The sequence below is a fragment of the Rhinoderma darwinii genome, chromosome 2, assembly GCF_050947455.1.
Source record: "Rhinoderma darwinii isolate aRhiDar2 chromosome 2, aRhiDar2.hap1, whole genome shotgun sequence".
In the NCBI taxonomy this organism is placed as follows: domain Eukaryota; kingdom Metazoa; phylum Chordata; class Amphibia; order Anura; family Rhinodermatidae; genus Rhinoderma; species Rhinoderma darwinii.
Window position 1 is genome coordinate 465,730,992 of NC_134688.1, and position 23,355 is coordinate 465,754,346.

The following is a 23,355-nucleotide window of genomic DNA, read 5'->3' on the forward strand; positions in this document are numbered from 1 at the left end:
GCTCTACCTCATATACCTTGTCATTTTGTATTTTATGATGGTGCCTGGGGGGAGGGTTGGGGAAGGGGCTTGTTTGTAATGTTTGTGCTTTATACTTTTGAAAACTTTAATAAAAAATATCTGATTTAAAAAAAAAAAAAAAAAAAAAAAGTCATCACTTGTGTGTACAAGGCCTAAAGATTTCTAGGAGGCGATATAAAAAATAAGATGCGACACCAGTGATAAAAAGCAGACTATGATGCCATGCAGGTGTGAAGCAGGGTTGGCACAGGGGCAATCGGAAGAAACAGGATATTTTTATTGGTTAACAAATACATTTCACTTACAGCTCATTTCATGTGTCGTGGGAAGAACGGACCAGAAAAGTTACATATTTAACAAGAAACTATTTTTTTAAAACGTGCGTTGTGTTTTTCTATAATTAAATTTTTCCAAAAAAAATGGTCCCATTTTTTTTTTTATGAACAATATGCTGTTATATTGCATGCCGGCACATAGAAATATGCACACGCGCCTATTAGGGCCTGCGAGTATGTCCGGTCCGGTCTCCATCGTGATGCCGGTTCTGCCAGTTAAGCTGCTGGAACTAGAGATCACCGTTCTAAATCCCTTGTACAGGGCAGGGGTCAGAATTTCGCCGCTTGCGGCAGGATCAGGGCTGTGTATTACAGTAGCGCTCCTCCCGCTGATCACTCAGGTGCACCCGCAAGATCATCATCACGACAAAAATGAACGTTAAGGTGCGGCAACTGACAGCGACCCAAGATATACATCTTTGTCGTGGGCAGGGAATGGGTTAGAAGGGCATTTATGGGGATACTTCAGATAAGCCATCAACATGTGTTCACACGAAGACTCATTCACATGAATAGTTGTTAAATAGTACAAGCAGCGATATGCCTATAACAATGAAGCGGCCGCGACGCTCTAGCAAGTGCCTTGCAGCCGCTTAGTTCTGCTGAGTGGTGGGGGCCCCCCGAGGGGTCAGTCACACATTTAATGGCTTATCCTAAGGCTACATTAACACGAGCGTGAGATTTACGCGCGTAAAAAACGTGCGTTAAAACTGTCCATGTGCGGTGCTTTTTTACATGTGCCTTGCGTGTGGCATGTGTTTCTCATGCACGTGCTTCCGTGGTTTTCACGCACCTATTGACTTCAATGGGCGACCAGTTGCGTGAAAACGCGCACCAATATAGGACATGCAGTGAGTTTCACGCAACGGACAATCACCGCGTGAAATCACGCATGTGTGAATAGCCCCATTGAAATCAACGGGTCCGTGTGCTGTGCGTTGTTTCAACGCACAGAACCTGGACGAGATTCACGTTCGTGTGAATGAGCCCTTAGAATAGACCATTAATGTTTGTTTTCAGTAAACCCCTTGAGTATATTTTGTTAGCCATTACTACAGATCTTCGTTTATGTGTTAACCGTCTCGCTACGTACAAACTTTACATCTATCGTCACTGGATATCAATTGGCCATAATAACTTTCATACGGTTCTTAATAATTTAGTCACCAATCCAATCCCTTCAAAAACCAAATGGAAAAATCCATAGTGTCAGCATCTCACCTAGATTAAGGAGCTGGTCGATGCCACAAATAATTCGCTCACATTCACTGTCTTGGTTCCCGTTCCCCCATTCTCCTTCCTGGGGGCAATACAACAAAGTGTCCCGCTCTTCTTCGGTTATGGAGATGCTGGCTCCTGGTTCTTCAGGTGGAAGTACTAATGAGAAAAAAAAAAAAAAAAAAATCTATGAAATATGACATAAAAGATCTCGGGGTATTTACGAACTGGCTTATCGGATAATAAAAATGTGCAAAAACACTGGAGGATCCAAATGCATCCGAATCTAAATTTAAACAAAAAAAAAAAAGATGAAATTCCTTTGTCACGGCATCAGATACTACAGAGAAGTCAGAGAACGCCAAATTTAAGAAATTGTTACCGTACATCTAACTATTTAGACAAGTTAGAAATTGGGCGATAGAATAAATGAAGCTAGGGAATGAACATTTAGGCCGGGTCTATACAAGGCCGTTTGTATGTGTTGGGTTTGCTCCCTTCATGTTAAATAGGGCTTAAATTAATCAACCCCCTTCCTGCACGCCTCACGTAAATGAATGGGTTAATGGCATTTGTTCCCGTTAATTTATGTGCTGCTTTCAATGGGCAGAATCAGGCTGTCCGTGTGATCCTGTACGATGACGGGGAGATGAAATAACCAAGTTCCGGTCAGTAAAAGCCATGTTCATATTGAGCCACGCAAAATGTATTCTTGTCATATAGGACAGCCGTTATGCTCCGGTAATAATACGCTCATAAGTTATCCCAATATTCTCAGGTTAGGCAAAGATATCTGAAATATACAAAACATTCTAAACCAGAAGAGAAAAAACAACATTGTACAAAACGGACGTACTATCCTCAGGAATGACATCCATGTCCCAGGGACTTAGTTTCTCCGTCTCTCCATTGTCCCACCTGTGTATAGAAGAGTAAAGCGTGTTAGAGATGAGCGGTATATGCACGGATGAGTTATAGTAGATGGATTTGCTGGTCTTACTTGACAATGTAGCACTGGAACAAGCTGTCCGGATAATCGGCTTGATACGGCTCTTGGCCAACAACGGTCCCGAACCACCACGCATCGTCTATTATAGACCGGAAGCGGTCACCTAAACCAGGAATTAAGAGACATTTATAGTCATTCAGCTCTATACACTGGAGGCAGTCAATCTTCACCTACATGACGCTGACAGTTGTGAGAAGGTGTTTTCAGATCATCCCTTTGGTGATAAATGTCTGATCGCAGGTGGCCCCCGTGATGACTAGAACAGAGGTCCTGAGCCCCTCCTAATAACTGCATGACCGCAGTGAGAACGGTGAATGGAGAGGTCGAAAAGCAAGTGCGGTGCCCGCTCCAGTTAAAGCCTACGGGAATGATGGAGATCGCTGCGACAGCACATGGCTGTCTGTCAGCCCCATAAATATTCAATGGAGCAGCAGGGTCAGACATGTATTACCTATCCTATGGATAAGTGGTAAATGTTGATCCTAAAAACGACACTAAACCGGAAGTCCATCTTCTGTCCATTTGCTGTGTAGGTGAATGCAATCTAGCACTCTCTGTTGTCAGCCATTTGTGGTTCGGGAACATTGACAGGAAGTCCGGAAAAACCCCTGCCGCTATAATCCCTTCTTTTACATTTCTCTAGTGCTGAAAACCCCTATGGATATTCACGTGTGTGTGTGTGGTGTGTGTGGTGTGTGTGGTGTGTGTGGTGTGTGTGGTGTGTGGGGTGTGTGGGGTGTGTGGGGTGTGTGGGGTGTGTGGGGTGTGTGTGGTGTGTGGGGTGTGTGGGGTGTGTGGGGTGTGTGTGGTGTGTGGGGTGTGTGTGGAGGATGTTTGCAGCACTTATGGATGTTTTACCTTTTTATAAGGGTTCAATAGGGGTGTTACATAGTTACATAGTTACATAGTTAGTACGGCTGAAAAAAGACACATGTCCATCAAGTTCAACCAAGGGAAGGGAAAAGGGAAGGAAAAATTTCTACACATAGGAGCTAATATTTTTTTGTTCTAGGAAATTATCTAACCCTTTTTTAAAGCCATCTACTGTCCCTGCTGTGACGGCTCCTGCGGTAGGCTATTCCATAAATTCACAGTTCTCACTGTAAAGAAGCCTTGTCGCCTCTGCAGCTTGAACCTTTTTTTCTCCAGACGGAGGGAGTGCCCCCTTGTTTTTTGAGGGGGTTTTACAAGGAACAGGATTTCACCATATTTTTTGTATGTGCCATTAATATATTTATATAAGTTAATCATGTCCCCCCTTAGTCTTCTTTTTTCAAGGCTAAATAGGTTTAATTCTTTTAATCTTTCCTCATAACTTAGATTCTCCATGCCCCTAATTAGCTTCGTTGCTCTTCTTTGTATTTTTTCCAACTCCAGGGCATCCTTTCTATGAACTGGAGCCCAGAACTGGACTGCATATTCTAGATGAGGCCTCACTAATGCTTTGTAAAGTGGTAATATTACATCCCTGTCCCGCGAGTCCATGCCTCTTTTAATACACGACAATATCCTGCTGGCCTTTGAAGCAGCTGATTGACACTGCATGCTGTTATTGAGTTTATGATTTACAAGTACACCCAGATCCTTCTCAACAAGTGAATCCGCCAGTGTAGCGCCCCCTAGGACATATGATGCATGCAGGTTGTTGGTACCCAGATGCATAACTTTACATTTATCTACATTAAACTTCATTTGCCAAGTGGACGCCCAAACACTTAGTTTGTTTAAATCTGCCTGTAATTCATGAACATCTTCCATAGTCTGAACTATATTACATAGCTTGGTGTCATCTGCAAAAATAGAAATAGTGCTATTAATCCCTTCCTCTATATCATTAATAAATAAGTTGAATAATAGTGGTCCCAGCACTGAACCCTGGGGTACACCACTTATAACCGGGGACCATTCAGAGAAGGAATCATTGACCACAACCCTCTGGATACGGTCCTTGAGCCAATTCTCAATCCAATTACAAACTATATTTTCTAAACCTATAGTCCTTAATTTACCCATTAGGCGTCTATGGGGGACAGTGTCAAATGCCTTTGCAAAGTCTAAAAACACTAAATCCACAGCGGCCCCTCTGTCTAGACTTCTGCTCACCTCTTCATAAAAACAGATTAGGTTAGTTTGAGAACTTCTGTCCTTAGTAAAACCGTGCTGGCTGTCGCTTATAATGCTATTTATTGTCACATAATCCTGTATATAGTCCCTCAATAGCCCCTCAAACATTTTCCCCACGATGGATGTTAAGCTTACTGGTCTATAATTACCTGGGGAAGACCTAGAGCCCTTTTTGAAAATAGGCACCACATTTGCCCTGCGCCAGTCCCTTGGCACTATACCAGTCACTAGAGATTCTCTGAATATTATGAAAAGGGGGACAGAAATAACTGAACTAAGCTCTTTAAGAATTCTAGGGTGTAACCCATCTGGTCCCGGAGCCTTGTGCACATTTATTTTATTTAATTTAGCTTGGACCATCTCTACATTCATCCAATTCAGTATATCAACTGATAGATTAACAGCACTGGCACCGGCTACATCAGCTGCTCTTTCTTCTGTTGTATATACAGAGCTAAAGAACCCATTTAGTAACTCTGCCTTCTCTTGATCCCCTGTGATCAACTCCCCATTACCATTATCTAGGGGTCCTACATGTTCAGACCTTGGCTTTTTTGCATTTATATGCTTGAAGAATTTTTTAGGATTTGTTTTACTATCCTTGGCCACCTGCCTTTCATTTTGTATTTTTGCTAATTTTTTTTTTGCTAATTTTTGTGTGTGTGTGTGTGTGTGTGTGTGTGTGTGTGTGTGTGTGTGTGTGTGTGTGTGTGTGTGTGTGTGTGTGTGTGTGTGTGTGTGTGTGTGTGTGTGTGTGTGTGGAGGATGTTCGCAGCACTTATGGATGTTTTACCTTTTTATAAGGGTTCAATAGGGGTGTGTGTGTGTCTGGAAGCTGCGAACCATATGATTTCCCAGAATAAAAGGAGTTTCCTTATAGATTTATTGGAGACATAGCCTCTCCGACGCAGTTTCGTCTTCATTAAAAGCGTTATGTGTAAGGTAACTTACTTTATATATTGCAGCTGTATGTAAACTTACCCGCCTGCCAGTCTGTGCGACGCGCATGATCATAGAACTGCCTCAAGACCAGGAAGTCTATAACGTCTGGCATGTCATGATATCTAAAGACAAAAATATGTAACCAAAGAGGTGCATTTTATTATTTTTAGGAATATTTACAAAAAAATGAAACTTACAAAACGACTCATAAATTCTGAGTATCTAAAGTCCTTTACTTGCATTATTCCCTGTCTGTCAGGTTTGCATAATTATAGCAAGAAGAGTGCAGTCTATAGTGTGAACAGAGTCTTAGATTGTAATCTCGAATGATAACTTTATACGTCACTTGCAGTACCGATTTTTACAACTGCCGGTGGCACTTTTGATGAGCTTCAATGCAACAGCGCCCCTTGCGCTGATCTAGCGGAGATTGATGTAAAGGGGGATAGATGTGGGTCCCACCTTTGGGATCTCAAACAATGTTGGCAACGGGGATCCCCCAAACGCCATTCTGTCAAATAAGGTGGCCGCCTGCTACAGCATCCAGACAGATAATGAACGTAGAGGTGGCTGCCAACGTGCAAGGCCCTTAATTCACTTCGATGGAGTAACGTAACCCTCAACTAGCACGCTTGTTGTCCGTTTCCATAACTCTCGTAGAATTGAATGGAGAGATATGCCGATTGGGGGACCCCCGTTCTCAACATAGGTGCATGACCAAGAGGTGGGACCCATATCAGACGTTTATGGCATATCCTGTGTATATAGGAATATCCTTTCAAATCATAACGTCATAACCAAGTTTTATAAGAGATCCTCAAGAGAAAATAGGAGCTACAATCCATTTCTAAAGGCAAGACTCCCATTAGGCTGCCTGCAGTGTCCACAGAGAATATTTGCTCCACTGTTAAAGGGACCAGGCATTTAAACTGCCTATTACGTACAGCGGGCACGCCTCTGCAAACAGCACACAGGGGGCACGGAGCAGAGAGCGGCTGCAGGTTTGTCTACGTGAGCTGCTGCAAAGACAAGTCTAGTTCCATTGAAGCCAGCTCGTCCTTGTGGCAGCAGACGAGGAAAAACCTGCAGCCTCTGACTGCTTCCTGCTTACCTGTACATGTTGTAGCTGCTTGCAGAAGTTTAAAGAGGCTCTGTCACCACATTATAAGTGCCCTGTCTCCTACATAAGGAGATGGGCGCTGTAATGTAGGGGACAGCAGTGCTTTTTATTCTGAAAAAACTATCTATTTTCACCACATTAGGAGCGAATTTAGCTTTATGCTAATTAGCTTCTTAATGCCTAACTGGGCGTGTTTTTACTTTAGACCAAGTGGGCAATGTACAGAGGAGTATATGACGCTGACCAATCAGTGACCAATCAGCGTCCTGCACTCCTCTCCATTCATTTACACAGCGCATAGTGTCACCGGGTTGTTCACGATGTGCTGTCTAAGGCTGGGTTCACACGACCTATTTTCAGACGTAATGGAGGCGTATTACGCCTCAAATTAAGGGTATGTGCACACACACTAATTACGTCCGTAATTGACGGACGTATTTCGGCCGCAAGTCCCGGACCGAACACAGTGCAGGGAGCCGGGCTCCTAGCATCATACTTATGTACGATGCTAGGAGTCCCTGCCTCTCCGTGGAACTACTGTCCCGTACTGAAAACATGATTACACTACGGGACAGTTGTCCCGCAGCGAGGCAGGGACTCCTAGCATCGTACATAAGTATGATGCTAGGAGCCCGGCTCCCTGCACTGTGTTCGGTCCGGTACTTGCGGCCGAAATACGTCCGTCAATTACGGACGTAATTAGTGTGTGTGCACATACCCCAAGTCTGAAAAACGGCTCCAATACGTCGGCAAACATCTGCCCATTACTTTCAATGGGCTTTACGATGTACTGTGCCGACGACCTGTCATTTTACGCGTCGCTGTCAAAAGATGGCGCGTAAAATTACAGCCTTGACAAAGAAGTGCAGGACACTTCTTGGAGCAGTTTTTCATTGACTTCAATGAACAACAGCTCCAAATTACGTCCGTAAAAGACGCAGCGAAAAACGCCAGTACATGCAATTACGTCTGAAATTCAGGAGCTGTTTTCTCCGGAAAACAGCTCCGTAATAACAGACGTAAATGCAGTTATTGTGTGCACATACCCTTATACTGACATATTAACGTTACTGAAGTGTTTAGACCGTGACTAGACATTCCTTCCAGACAGGACGGATCCCGTCTATTCACAATTCCGGCACTTCCTTAACGTTTGTTTGGTACTTACAGCAGAGCAAAGCATAATCTCGCTGTAACCTGTCATTTACAGCGAGATCTCGCGAGATTACGCTTTGCTCTGCTGCAAGTACCAAACAAACGTTAACGAAGTGCAGGGATTGTGAATAGACCGGATCCGTCCTGTCTGGAAGAAATGTCTAGTCACGGTCTAAACACTTCAGTAACGTTAATATGTCAGTATAATAAGACGGCACATAGTGAATAACGCAGGGTCACTATGCGCTGAGTAAATGAATGGAGAGAAGTGCATGACGCTGACTGGTCACGGATTAAACCAAGTGGGCGTTGTACAGGAGTGTATGATGCTGACAAATCAGTGACCAGTCAGCGTCATGCACTCCTCTGTACAACGCCCTCTTGGTCTAAAGTAAAAACACGTCCACTTGGGCATTAAGAAGCTAATTAGCATAAAGCTAAAATTGCTCATAATGTGGTGAAAACAGATTGTTTTTCTAAATATAAAGCATTACTGTCATCTACATTACAGCGCCCATCTCCTTATGTAGGAGACAGGGCACTTATAATGTGGTGACAGAGTCTCCTTAACACAATGTGTATTACAAAGTGTATGCACCTGAAGTTCTGATACAAAGCAACATATTTACAATAGTATAGAGCCCAATTACTTAAGCAATAGCACAATAGTATTAAGACTTATTGCCTTTTGTGGGGAGAAAAATTGTTAAAAGTTAATTAAACTTTAAAAAAAAACTTTTGCCATGTCATGGTGACGTCAGAAGTTTTGATCGGTGGGCGTTCAAGCAATACCGATGGCTAAAACGAAGCGGAAGGAGCGCTTGGGTGAGCGCTGTGCCGGTTAGCACATCTCTTGTCCGAGCGCTTTTGACGGTTAGTTTTAGCAATCAGTGGGGGTCTCAGTGCTCGGACCTGCACCGATCAAAACTTTTGACATGTCATTATGACAGCAAACGTTTTTTAAGGTTTAGTTACACTTTAAATTGGGTTATACAGAGTCCAAAAATTTTTTGGGATAAAGGTTGCAAATGAAATAAATAAGCCAAAGCAGCAATACTTACCTCTCCTTTACCCCCGTGAACCAGCACAGACGCTCTGGCGGCACTCCCGGTGATTGTTTATATGTAATCATATGTGACAGCTGCAGTCAAAGGGCTCAGCGGTCATGTGTTGTATTTCTGACATCATGCCAGAAATATGATTAGCCAGCGCTGAGCAGGGCCGATTCTAGCTTTTCTGCTGCCTGAACCAAAAATTGAAATGGTGACACTCAGATCTTGATTGACATCCCTCTGGCTGTTCTACATCATTAGCAGCCTCACAAAAAAAAAAATCATACCACCCGTTATCTCGCTGCAGATCATAGTCACTACAGTACTGATTAGGGGCCGAACATTTACATTAAGCGACTCACAGGTGACGTCTCCATCTGGTCAATGATGATTTCACCCGGCCAAGGCCCATTTCAGCAGTTTTCCGCTCAGATGTCTTCAGCTTCTCACTTTAAGCATCTCTGCACCTATAAACGAAGATAAAATTCTCATGGTGCCACACACGCCTCTAAATAATAGCGCCATATACTGCACCTCTAATTATAATAGAATACACGGTCACAGACACACAATGTGCCCCCTCTACATAGAGCCCCCGCGTAGACGGTGCCCCCCCTACATAGAGCCCCCGCGTAGACGGTGCCCCCCCTACATAGAGCCCCCGCGTAGACGGTGCCCCCCCTACATAGAGCCCCCGCGTAGACGGTGCCCCCCCTACATAGAGCCCCCGCGTAGACGGTGCCCCCCCTACATAGAGCCCCCGCGTAGACGGTGCCCCCCCTACATAGAGCCCCCGCGTAGACGGTGCCCCCCCTACATAGAGCCCCCGCGTAGACGGTGCCCCCCCACTACATAGAGCCCCCGCGTAGACGGTGCCCCCCCACTACATAGAGCCCCCGCGTAGACGGTGCCCCCCCCCACTACATAAAGCCCCCGCGTAGACGTGCCCCCCCACTACATAGAGCCCCCCTACATAGACTCCCCCCCATAGACAGTAACAAGCCCCCCCCCATAGAGAGTAACAAGCCCCCCCCATAGACAGTAACAAGCCCCCCCCATAGACAGTAACAAGCCCCCCCCCCCATAGACAGTAACAAGCCCCCCCCCCCATAGACAGTAACAAGCCCCCCCCCATAGACAGTAACAAGCCCCCCCCCCATAGACAGTAACAAGCCCCCCCCCCCATAGACAGTAACAAGCCCCCCCCCCATAGACAGTAACAAGCCCCCACCCCATAGACAGTAACAAGCCCCCACCCCATAGACAGTAACAAGCCCCCCCCCCATAGACAGTGCCTCCCCCACTGTAGGCACTGCCCCAAAAACCCCCCTGTAGGCCCCGCCCCCCATATAGTGCCCAACCACTGTAGATAATGCTCCACGTATAGCCGCCCTGTAGATAATGCTCCACGTATAGCCGCCCTGTAGATAATGCCCCACGTATAGCCTCCACATACAGCCCTCCCATGTAAATGGTGCTCTACATAAAGCCCCCCCCATAGATCGTGCTCCACAAAGCCTCCACCCCATGTAGATAGTGCTTCACATATAGACCCCACATACAGCCACCCCTGTAGTGCTCCACATATAGCCCCCACCTGTAGATAGTGTTCCACATATAGCACTCACCCTCTGTAGAGTACTCCACATATAGCCTCCCTGTAGATAGTGCTCCACATACAGCCCGTCCCCCCCCATAGATAGTGCTCCACATATAGCCCCAACATACAACCCCCCTGTAGATAGTGCTCCACATACTGCCCCCCCCATAGATAGTGCTCCACATACAGCCCCAACATATAGCCCCAACATACAACCCCCCTGTAGATACTGCACCACATACAGCCCCCCCATAGATAGTGCTCCACATATAGCTTCCACATACAGCCCCCCCTGTAGGTAGTGCTCCACATAAAGCCCCTTACACGTAAAAAAAACCAAAAACTTTACATATTCACCTAAACCCGTTCCCGTGCCGTCCTCTTGCAATGAGAAGGTCTGCTGGGGCTGAACGACACAAGCAAGTCACTCTGCCCGGCCAATCAGCGTCTTTCAACATTGCGTACATGAGGCGCCGATTTGCAGGCTGCCTTGCCCGGTCAATCATCGCGCCGCTTACGTCACTGAAAGCCGCTGACTAGTGGGACACGTTCTGTGCCCCGCCATTCAGTGCTTTTGCATGTAATTGTATCTGTGTCCTATAGAAGCAGGTACAATTATAGTGCAGAAGGGTGTGGCTTACCTCTCCATGCTTATCTCGCCTCATGGACGATGCGGCCCTGGCTCTGAGCCCTCTGATTGGCTGAAGCGTTCACATGCGATTGCATGTAAAGAATTACCAGGAGTGTCGCCAGAGCATCAGTGCTGGTTCGCCGGGGAAATGGAGAAACAAGTATTGGTGCTTTTGCTTATTTATCCCATTTGCAGCAATTACCAAAATAATTTCAGAACCCGAAAAACCCTTTTATGCCTTAGCAAAGCCTCCAAAGGCAACGTGTAGCTTTGTTTAGAGCTGGCCAGGTAAAGGTGGCCATAGACAGGATCATCCGCAAATGCCACCAATACTGTCCGGATCTGCCAACAATCTCTAATGTCTACAGTCACCTTAAAATACATCTGGACCTGCTTTGCAAATCGTAAAAGAACCTGTAGATAAAATTATATAGACACATGAAAACAAAGAACATACTTGAGAGAGAAGAATTGTTCGGTGATCTTTCCACTAATATGGTCTATCAAGGCAAGTTTAAGACAGCACAAAGTGGGAGGTCCAATTTCATATCGGATCCCAACAATTTTCACCAATTCCTGGTCCTAGTCAAAAACAGAATACGTTAAGCTCTCCAAGGTGAGGGGCGTGGGAAATGCTCTAAATACAGATGTCTAGATACAGGGCATGGTCAATTCTAGAAGACACCCCTTCCAAAAGTAAGTAGTGGAGCACAGAAGGGTCCTTACCCTAAGCACACATTTCTTCCACGGCTCCTTCAATGAATTAGCAATACTGAGGTTGCTTCTTTGGACAGCATTAATGTATCCTTCATGACCTTGTCGAAAATAGACGATCTGTAAACACAGAAATTGTGGGGTAAATCAAAAAGAAATACATATTCCAATACAGACAAGTACAGACTCATTTAGGCTATGTTCACACAGTTATTTTGACGAGTTCTTTGACGCGGAAACCGCGCCGCAAAACTCGTTAAAAATGGCCCGAAAATGCCTCCCATTGATTTTAATGGGAGGCGGAGGGGTCTTCTTCCCACGAGCGGTAAAACCGTCTCGCGGGAGAAAGAAGGGACATGCCCAATCTTCGGGCGTTTACGCCTCTGAACTCCCATTGACATCAATGGGAGGCAGAGAATGCGTATTTGGCAGCGTTTTATGCCCGCGCCACTTAATGGCGGTGTGCAGGGAGAGGAAAATCTGCCTCAAACTTCCAAACGGAATTTTGAGGCAGAATTTCCGCCTGCAAAAAAAAGTGTGAACATAGCCTTAAAAAGTTTTTCACATGATACATTTACGGCATTGGTGTGACCACTGATCCCAAGGAACGGGCAGTCTAGATTTCCAGTTGGGGTGTATACATAGGAAGCCTCTATAAAGCTATTTTAACACCGTAAACATGATAGATTAAAAAAAACTAACTTCATCTCCCATCTGAGGGACAAAAGGGGACTGACGAGGGGTCGTGTCCGTTATCCATTTCGATGGACGCCAGTCGTTTGACATTTCTCTGTTCAGAGGAACTCTTTCAGGCAATCCGGGGGTCTGCATAGAGAATATATAGAGTGTAATGTACACATATAATCTAGATCACAACAAACACATCCGCTACATCTTGGATGGACAAAGGATACCTCATTTTCCTTTGGAGTATTTTTAAGCCTCTCTCGTTTGGGGGTGGACTTTTCTTCTGTGGATCTCTCTGCTGCAGAACTTTCATCCTCAGAGCTGCTCTCCAACTTCTTAACTCTACGTCGCGTGGAATTCCGGCTCGGTGGTTGCAGATTAATGCCAGCGTCTACCGTCCAATCAGAGTACTCACTGGATAAGTCACTGCATCGAGCAGAAAACACGATGCCATTTTATTTATATTCTTCATACATGTTCACCTGGAAAAGGTTTGAAGAAAAAGCCCACCAGGACTCTAGATCTCATGAGAAATGTGTACAGAATTGGTGTACAGTATAAACTTCCTTATGAGGTTTAGATCTGTGGTTGTGAATGGCGTCTCATAAATTTGTCATTTTACCTGTCGTCTTCGTCTTCAGAAGTAGTCTCCACTGAATTATCAGTTTGATTTTCCATCTGCAAAGAGAAGAAAAATACAATTATACGTATAAAGTGAACGTTACCTTAACTGGTTCCCGACCACTGGCTGTATTTTTACGGCCAGCGGTCAGGGACGGGTCCTTAAAACCCGAGCCATAGTCTTTACGGCTCGGGTTTTAACTTGCTGCCCGCGCGATCGGGCAGCTGAATGTCGGGTCTCCGGCTGTCAGTGACCGCCGGGGACCCTGAGGAGAGGATAGGAGCAGCTTTCGCTGCTTCTGTCTTCTCCGATGTCTTTTTACACAGCGCTCAATGAACGCTGTGTATAGGAATAGAGACAGCGGCCGCGCCGCTGTCTCTATTGGTCCCGGTGTTCATGTGACTAGTCACATGATCGCCGGGTGCCGTTACTGAGAGACTGCTGCTGGCTCTTACTAGACCCAGCACAGCCCTATTAGTGACAATCGTCACTATGAGAGGGCTGATTTCCCTGCTGTGCAGCTCCAGTTACAGTGGAAAAGATGGTGTAAAAGAAAAAAATATATAAAGTTCCACAAAGGTCTTTTTTGACCTTTGAGGGACAGACCATAGTAATAAAAAAAATAATAAAGTAAAGTGCAAAAAAAATATTAAATAATAAATACACATAAAATACCCACCCCAAAAAAATACCGTTCCCCCCCCGCCAATCATTGTTGTAACGCTAGCGCTGACCCAATTACCCTAATATAGACATGTAATATATAACAATTTACGGTAGACAATGACGATCACAAATAAAAGGTCTATTTTAGGGTAAAACTACGTTATTACCAAAAAAAAAAATAGCTGAAATGTAAAAAAGCTTATTTTTTTGACTATTTTCAAACTTTATTAATAAAAATTCTAAAATAGCAAAAAAGGTGTGTATAAAAACGATAAAAAAATGAAACCTGCATTGTCTACGGAAAAAACTTCGCAAAAATCACGTCGTTAGCCCAACAAATAAAAAAGTTATAGCCATTTAACTAACACGTGCTAAAAAGGGCTAAACGGTGTCTGGTCCTGAAGGCGCAAAATAGCGCGGACCTGAACTGGTTAAAACACAATGCAGCTGGGCATCACGAGTTGGAGTCCGCATAATGATTTCACCGCGGAGCTCTACCTCGGATTTAGAGAAAGAGGTTTAGTGTATGCTCTTAAAACAACGGTCACTTGCCTCTTCTTCATCCTCGTCTGCAGAAGACCTTGTACCGTTGTCTTCCTCACAAGAGAGCTCGAGAAACTCTTCCACTTCGCGGCGTGATGGTCGCATACGAGAGGTCATCTTCTTGCGTAGCCTCAGATTACGAGCCCGAAAATGATCCTGAACAAAACAAATCCATTCAGTAAAAAGAAGGTTTACAAACTCCAGATTTCTGTTAAGCCAAATATTTGAGTGGCTCCACCTTCCACACAAAAATGAAAAAATAAACACGACACTTGAAAAGTTAATGTCTTCCTCCGGAAAAATAAAAAAAACATAACCTGTGCTGCTCCATCTTATATTTTTGTAGGGTTTGTAGCCCCATTGTTCAGTCACCACTAGATGGCGCATATGGTATACTGTCTATACCCTGAACTCAAGAAATTCATAAGCAGTAAGTTCCTAAAATATGGGCTTTACCATGTGGACCATTCAACTAAAAGTCACATTTTGGGGCTACAGCAGCTGGGCGCCTCCACCAATCCTAAAAATGATATGAAGTAGGGGGACTAGACGTGCATTTTGATTTTATGAACCTGTTCATTTCAATGGATATGGACCCAACAATAAATGGTAAAACTAGCATAGTACAAATTTATTCTCTTTGATTTTTTTTTAAACCAATTTTTTTATTAAATTTCCAATAAAAGAACAACATGGTCAGATAGTAGGTAAAAAGATTGCAATTAGAGGACGATAAATATGATGAGTTATAAATGCTATTGAAGCATTGACCAAGCATTTATAATTATCTCGGTACCCTAAGGAGTAGTGAAGTGCACGAGTGTGACATTTGTAAGGGGGAGTTCAGTTTTTTGACGCCGCAAAACGCGCCAAAAAACGTCCGAAAATGCCTCCCATTGATTTCAATGGGAGGAGGCGGTGTCTTTTTTTCCCGCGAGCGGAAAAACCGGCTCGCGGGAAAAAGGGACATGCCCTATCTTCAGGCGTTTACACCTCTAACCTCCCATTGACATCAATGGGTGGCAGAGAAAACGTATTTCGCTGCGTTTTATGCCCACAATGCTCAATACTACTGCTCCATTCATACAGGGCACCCGGGACCGGCAAGGTAAGCCCGTTCTCCTGATCGGTGGGGGTCCCAGTGGTTGGGCCCCCACCGACCAGATGTTTATCACCCATCCTTTGGATAGGTGATAATGATTATGGGAAAAACCTTTCATACTTCGTTAAAATAGCAGGTGAAGCCGGATTTTGCTTATGTGTGCTAAGAATCTACTCTATTGGTTCCGCAACTCAGAAAATGTATGTCTGCTTTGTGAAGAACAGTCTACACTGAGCTTTTAAGTGAGGATTTTCATTTATTGGCTAGTGCAAACGCTCGCCTGGAGTCGTCACGTTTTATATAGGAAATTGTGGATTTGAGACATCCCCTCAAATACTCTTTGAGATTCCCATACAAGTAATTTCTCAGAATAGCAAACGTGATCAGACAGAAAGATTTCGAACTGATCCGGTATGTGGTCTTGTTCACCGATAAGGGACAGCCAAAAGGGACGTATGCTCAGAACGGGCCTGGTAGAGTGATCAGCAGTGGCCAATTCCACATTTAAGGGGGAGCGGTGAGACAAACCTCTTTGGGCAAAATAATCATGTACATCAGTGAAATCCCTCGATTCCAAAATCATACGGGACAGACTTCTGGCTGATGAGTTATTACAGGAGAATCAGGGCGGCCACGCCATCTCCAGAGATCAATACATCCAATCAACTTTACAATATAAATCTATAGCAATTCTTCTATTGACATTTAATTTGATCAATAGATGTTTAATAACATTCATGAAGAAGAATGAAGACTCAATGACTAGATTGTGTTTTGACCATTGTCGGATGATAAATCTATACATTTATAGGGTTCCAGTTGATGTATCTCGCCGTCGAGAGGGACATAAATATGATGCGTTACAAATATTAATATAAATGCCATTCAATAGCACCTAAAAATACAATATGCTGAGATACCTACAACATGGCTTCCATTTAAAGGGGTTGTCCAACTTCTGACAACTGATTACCTATCCACCGGGTAGGTCATCAGTATGTTATCGTTGCGGGTCCGACACCCGTACTCTGCACTGATAATCCGCTCCGGTGGCCTGCGGGCACCGGATGTTGTGGCACATAATGCTATGGACTCAGCCCGGAAGCAGTTGGCTCCGTACATAGCATAGTGGCCGTGCTGCAGAACTGCAGGTCCGCTCCTATTCACTTGAACACTGCAGCTCGGCCGCTATTCCGTGGCCAACAGTTTCTGGCATGTACGTCCGGTTCACGGAGGCACCGGAACAGCTGATCTATGCGGGGCCCGGGTGTCGGATCCCCGCAGATCATCCGGTGGATAGGTCATCAGTTGTCAGAAGCTGGAAAACCCCTTTAACAACTATGTAAAAAAAAAAATTTTTTCCTGTAATTACAAACTATTCTATATTTTCCTTTCTATCTCTTCCTGTATGTTTTACTACAATAGTCACAAAATAAATATTTAACATTGGAGATAATTAAAGTTGGGGACGCATAAAACGGTTCTACCTTGTCTGGCTCCCGCTGCGCGCCGGCTACTGTCTGAGGTGGTCGGGACTACAGAAACAGCCAAACTCGCTGAGCTATACTGTTACTGTAACTCATAGACGTGTATAGGAGTTACAATACCGTGTAGCATGGCGAGCTACGCTGTTTCGGATACTCTGGAGCTACGGAAAAGGTATTGGGTCTCCCAGCCACACTGTTTACGCTACTCGGGAGTTACACAAATAGCATAGCCCAACGAGCTTGGCTGTGTCCATTCTCCTGACCACCTCAGTCAGTGGCCGGAGATGAGCGGGAGCAGGACAAGGTAGGATTGGGGGGGGGGGGGGGGTCTGTTCTAGAGATAAATGCAAGTCCCAGATTTGCCATTTATCCTGTGGATATGCCATAAATATCCAAGATGGTAACACCCCTTTAACGGTGCCCCATGACATGGCTATCCGGTTCTCAATCATGTAGTTGTTCATTTGCAGCTTAAAGAGGCTCTGTCACCAGATTTTGCAACCCCTATCTGCTATTGCAGCAGATCGGCGCTGCAATGTAGATAAGAGTAACGTTTTTATTTTTAAAAAACGAGCATTTTTAGCCAAGTTATGACCATTTTTGTAGTTATGCAAATGAGGCTTGCAAAAGTCCAAGTGGGTGTGTTTAAAGTAAAAGTACAACTGGGCGTGTTGAAAAGTAAAAGTACAACTGGGCGTGTATTATGTGCGTACATCGGGGCGTGTTTACTACTTTTACAAGCTGGGCGTTCTGAAGAGAAGTGGATGATACTTCTATACACAACGCCCAGCTTCTGGCAGTGCAGACACAGCCGTGTTCTCCAGAGATCACGCTGTGACGTCACTCACAGGTCCTGCATCGTGTCAGACGAGCGAGGACACATCGGCACCAGAGGCTACAGATGATTCTGCAGCAGCATCGGCGTTTGCAGGTAAGTAGCTGCATCGACTTACCTGCTAACGCCGATGCTGCTGCAGAATCAACTGAAGCCTCTGGTGCCGATGTGTCCGACACGATGCAGGACCTGTGAGTGACGTCACAGATCTGCACTGCCAGAAGCTGGGCGTTGTGAAGAGAAGTGGATGATACTTCTCGTCAGAGCGCCCAGCTAGTAAAAGTATTAAAAACGCCCCGATGTACGCACATAATACACGCCCACTTGGACTTTTACTTTTCAACACGCCCAGTTGTACTTTTGCAAGCCTCATTTGCATAAATACGAAAATGGTCATAACTTGGCCAAAAATGCTCGTTTTTTTAAAAATAAAAACGTTACTGTAATCTACATTGCAGCGCCGATCACAGGCAATAGCAGATAGGGGTTGCAAAATCTGGTGACAGAGCCTCTTTAAAGCGATCCTCCGGTCCTGGGACAACATTTTCCATCTGATGGTGTATATGGAGTATTATCATCTGGTGCCCTCCTGTTGTGCCCCTGCCGTGGATCTGCCGTTTTAGGGTCCCCTCCGTGCCGTCCAAAAATGGATGTAGCACTTCTTAGACTACAAGTCTGAGACACTTCCACTGTTCTCGGATCGGCCAGAACTGCTCACGTGAGCAGTTCTGTCCAATCCGTGAACCGTGGGAGTGTCTCAGACTCCGTCTGAGAAGCACAGTGGACATTTTGGCGACAATAGGGGGGGGGACCTTAAAACATCAGATCCACGGCAGGGGCACAACTGGAGGGCACCAGATGATAATACTCCATATACACCATATTTATAATTTTGTCTCGAGACTGGTGGGTCGCTTTAACTTCAGAGAAGTCAAAAGTTTGCGGCTTCTAAGCTCTTGCTGCGGTCTCCTTTTCTAAGCAAATTAGAAATGTATAAGTATTTGCTTTGCACGAGGCCCCTCTTCAATAAACCCAAGGAGGAGCGCCCATGATAGGTTTAGCATAAAATTATTTCTTAGGCCCCACGCACACGACCGTAGATTTCATCCATCCGTAAATATGGATGCGTAGACATTTATAGTCATCCGTAAATCATCTGCATATATTGAACGGTGTCCGTAAATACGGTCCATAGTGCATTAGTCGTGCATCCGTATTTACGGATCCGCAAAAAGAAAATCAAACGATATGCAACATCTGAAAAACTGCCGTCGCTTAGCAACGCTTCCGTAGTTACGGAAGGCTACGGGTGAACATCAAAAGCAGTCCGTAGTTACGGAAGTGCCCATAGACTTCTATGGGTAGTCGGTATAAATACGGAAAGGTGTCCGTAGCCATAGAAATGAATAGGTCCATAATTCCGGACGTGTGCATGGGGCCTTCTGGTACGCTGCTGAATTCACACACATTTAGTAAAAACCCTCTGACGATTCAACCTTTTTTCTTCACAATGCTGTGCCGTGATAAAACACAGACAGAAAATGGTGACGCCACAGACATCAAACCCCCTTGTCAATTTAGGATAAAAAAATATATATATATTACCTCTTGAGAATAGTCACATAGTTCATCTGGTTTCTGATTCACAAAAAACAACTTTTCCTGTTCTCCTTTAGTAATTCTAATATCTTCCTCCTTCCTGTAAGAGAGGGAAGAAATCACCATTGTACCATTTATTTACATGTTTACCACTTTGAAGGTGCAAATATTTTTCTACTGTGACAAACAATAATTAAGACAAAACAGAGAACTGTGATGTGAGAAATATTCACCCCCCCCCCGGCAGTCAATACTTGTGGAGCCTTTTGCTGCAATTCCAGATACAAGTCTCTCGGGGTCTCTATTAGTTTCTCACATCCAGACGCTGGATCTTCTCTCATTCTTCAAAGGAAAAACTCCTTCAGGTTGGATGGTTGTGTTGGTGGCCAGCGTCTTCATGTCATGGAGATTGAGGTCTGGACTTTGACTCGGCCATTCCAGAACATTTCCATGTTTCCTTACACCCTCCAGTGTAGGTTCAGCAGTATGTTGAGGGTCATAGTCCTGCTGGAAGGTGAAACTCCGTCACAGTCCCAAACCGCTGGTAGACAAACAGGTTTTCCTCAAAAAATTGCCCTGTATTTTCTGCCATCCATATTTCCTTCAATGCTGACCAGTTTTCCAGTCCCTGCCCCCACAGGATGACGCTGCCACCGCCGCCACGCTTCACGCTTCACTGTGGGAATGGTGTTCTCGGTCTGATGGGAAATTTTGGGTTTGCATCACACACAGGATTTCCCATGAAATTTTAGTCTCCTCTGACCAGAGTCTCCACATGATGTTTGGTAAACTCAAAGAGGGTTTTCTTCTGGTTTTCATTCAGCAATGGCCGCTCTGACATAAAGCCCAGCTATGGGGAGTGAACAACTTATAGTCGTCCTATGGACAGATAGTTCCATCTCCACTGTGGAGCGACTTCAGTGTTATCGTTGGGGTCTCTGATTAATGCCCTCCTTGCCCGGGCTGTGAGTTTTAGTTGGCGCCTTCTCTGGTCCGGTTTGCAGTTGTGCCATTTTCTTTCCATCTTGTTATAATGGATTTATTGGTGATCTGCGGGATGTTGAACGTTTGGGATATTGGTTTGTAACCCAACCCTGATCTCTACTTCTCCACAACTTTGTCTCTGACCTGGAGATCTCCTTGGTCTTCATGTTGTGGACTCCGGGGTCTTTCAGAACAGTTGTATTTATACTGACCTCATGTGACTGATCATGTGACACCGATTACACCCAGGGGGGGTCTTATTACACTAATTATGGGACTTCTGAAGTGAATTGGTTTGACCAGAGTTTATTTAAAGTTTTCATAGGGGTGACTACAGATACATTAAAAGCTGAAAAGTTGAGTGTATTTTTATTAACAAGGTATTTGTCTTTTTCATTCTTGTGTAACAAGTTGGATTATTTTGCCAGGTTCATTACAGAAAATTCTATTTAAAATGGATTTTTAATTCTAGGTTGTAATGCAAAAAAACAGGAAAAACACCAAGGGGTGAATACTTTTGCCACTTTACACACACGCCAACGTTAGAGATATTGTTTATATAAGCCATAGTATTTTTGATGGTTATTACTACACCGGGATGGTGGACACCATCACTGGCAGGTGTTTGTCAAATATATTGCAGACATTCTGATGTAATGCCCTAAGGAGTTTGACAAAAGGACGAGGCTCCCTTTGTCAGCTCACCGAGGGCTCCCATGACACATTCACAAGGTGCCGATGGGTTACCATGGCAGCCGAAGGCTTAACAGCGGCCCCCACATCTGCCATAGATCTATATCTATTAGGCCATGATAAGGCCCTTTACTAGGTCTCCAGAACACTTCAATATAAAACGACCAGATAAGAAACACCTTGTTACTGAATACTATACATTGGAAGAAACAGGTGTAATTCTTTGCATCCTTCCATAATTCCTATGTAATGTACTGACAAAATAAAAACTATTTGTAGACCATTTGTGTCGTCTGCGTTCTATCATTTATTCACTTTTGGCTGCTTTTTCAGCTCTACTCCTTTAGGGCACAGCTAGGATTATTGACTCAGGCTGAAGTGCATTGTCTGTTGTAACCTGAGGTGGTCAGAACTCTAACTATTGATTCATCAGAGGTCTCAGGCTGCTGCTCTATCCCTCCCTCATGCTTTATACTGCAGCTCAATGTACTCAGATAATGCGCTGTGTTTTAGTAGATGGTCAAAAGCGCAACAGGAAGTGCATGGAGAAGTATTACAATTACATCAAGGAGAGGATGGGGATTAAAACTACAGGTAAAGTACAGAGTGAGATAGCAGGGATCCTAGAGATCCACTCTAAAATTAAAATTAGAAAACCAAAGCAAACCTACCGCTGATTTTTACCTAAATATAAAATACAGACCTGTAAGTGATGCTCGGTATCTCTGGCACAACAACTCTTTTCCTCCAGGCAAGTAAATCCCTCTCAGTAGCAATTTGACTACGGGGTGCATTATTATGCATCTGGCGGACACCCTCTACTTGACCGCTACGCCGCAGGCCGATATTTGGAGGAGAAGCAAGATCTAAGATAAAACATGTGAAAGTAAAGAGGCGATTTGCCTAAAAACGACTATATAAAAACTTATTGGAAGGGGTGCAAAAAAAACAAACAAAAAAAAACAAAAAAAAAAAAAAAAACAACAACAGCACTCCAGCACATGGTACTATTACCTCTTCTGGCTGCATTGGTCGCCTGAGTGCTGGATCCAGGTTCTTGCTCGGGATTTGGCCTCGGATCTTGGCGTAGGCTAGAGTCTTGGTTCTGTTGACTGACCACTTGTTCCACTATTTCACCATCAACTTTTGGGAAAGAAAGTTACAGTGTAAATGAAGCCACTGCTGTGATCACTCTTAAAATGAATCTGTTATGATCTCAGTAGACAGTCCCCCCCCAGGCAGAGATTTAAAAATAGTCTTAAAGTTGTCCTTGTCTGTCAGAAAAAAAATAAAAAAAAATAAAAAAAAACTTCTAAACCATACGTTTATCTGGCCAAGTCGGCTGAACCTGCCTACGATCTTATGTATGTGACGCAGACGTTGAGGAAAAGACAGGTCGGGCATGTTGGATGTTCTTAGGATAAGACATCAATGTTCTAGTCCCATAGCACAACTAAGGCTGTGTTCACATCACATTCACCCTTCTGTTAATCGGTTCCTTTCGACCTTTACGTCGGAGGAACCGATGAAAGGAAACCATAGCTTTCGTATGCATCACCATTGACTTCAATGGTAATGTTTCCGTTCCATGAAGCTTCAGTTTTTTACACGGAAATCGCATAGTAGACTAAGCTACTGTTTCCACTAAAAAAAATGAAACTTTATGGAACGGAAACATTACCATTGAAATCAATGGTAATGCATACGAAAGCAATGGTTTCCATTCATCGGTTCCTCCGACGTAAAGGTCGAATGGAACCGATGAACAGAAGGGTGACTGATGAGAACAGGCCCCTAAATGGTTCTCCCTTTCTGGCTGACTCGAGCCGTCCATGTAAGATATAGCCAGCTATTCATCTGTAAGGCTGTGTTCACATCAGCATTGTCTTTCCGTTGAGGGGTTCCGTCGAAGATTTCCCTCGGGGGAACCCCTCAACGGAATGGCAAACCCAAACCTTAGCTTCCGTTCGCATCACTATTGATCTCAATGGTGACGGAAACTTTGCGAACGGTTTTCAGGTTGTCATCGTTGTGAATGGGTTCAGTCAACTGCGCTATCGATGCATTCAAAACAACAGTACCCGGTCACAATGGTGACAAACGGAAACCACTAGCAAAGTTTCCGTCACCACTGATAGCGGTCGTTTGCATCACCATTGATAAGGTTTCAGTTTGTCTTTCCATTGAGGGGTTTCCCCAGACGGAAACCTCAGACA

General features: G+C 44.4%; 1 protein-coding gene across 1 annotated transcript in view; it reads right to left on the bottom strand.

The window, feature by feature from the left end:
• The window catches only part of BRWD1 (bromodomain and WD repeat domain containing 1), a 99,510-nt gene that overhangs the window by 14,358 nt on the left and 61,797 nt on the right, over nucleotides 1-23,355 (bottom strand). Inside the window, exons 18-30 of the mRNA XM_075854611.1 lie at nucleotides 22,154-22,282; nucleotides 21,843-22,005; nucleotides 19,469-19,562; nucleotides 14,449-14,595; nucleotides 13,231-13,286; nucleotides 12,836-13,034; nucleotides 12,624-12,746; nucleotides 11,934-12,041; nucleotides 11,665-11,789; nucleotides 5,689-5,771; nucleotides 2,575-2,686; nucleotides 2,431-2,492; nucleotides 1,578-1,733 (exon numbers count right to left, since the gene is read on the bottom strand). Of these exons, the coding sequence (XP_075710726.1) occupies nucleotides 1,578-1,733; nucleotides 2,431-2,492; nucleotides 2,575-2,686; nucleotides 5,689-5,771; nucleotides 11,665-11,789; nucleotides 11,934-12,041; nucleotides 12,624-12,746; nucleotides 12,836-13,034; nucleotides 13,231-13,286; nucleotides 14,449-14,595; nucleotides 19,469-19,562; nucleotides 21,843-22,005; nucleotides 22,154-22,282 (1,557 nt within the window). The remainder of the gene's footprint in view (nucleotides 1-1,577; nucleotides 1,734-2,430; nucleotides 2,493-2,574; nucleotides 2,687-5,688; nucleotides 5,772-11,664; nucleotides 11,790-11,933; nucleotides 12,042-12,623; nucleotides 12,747-12,835; nucleotides 13,035-13,230; nucleotides 13,287-14,448; nucleotides 14,596-19,468; nucleotides 19,563-21,842; nucleotides 22,006-22,153; nucleotides 22,283-23,355) is intronic.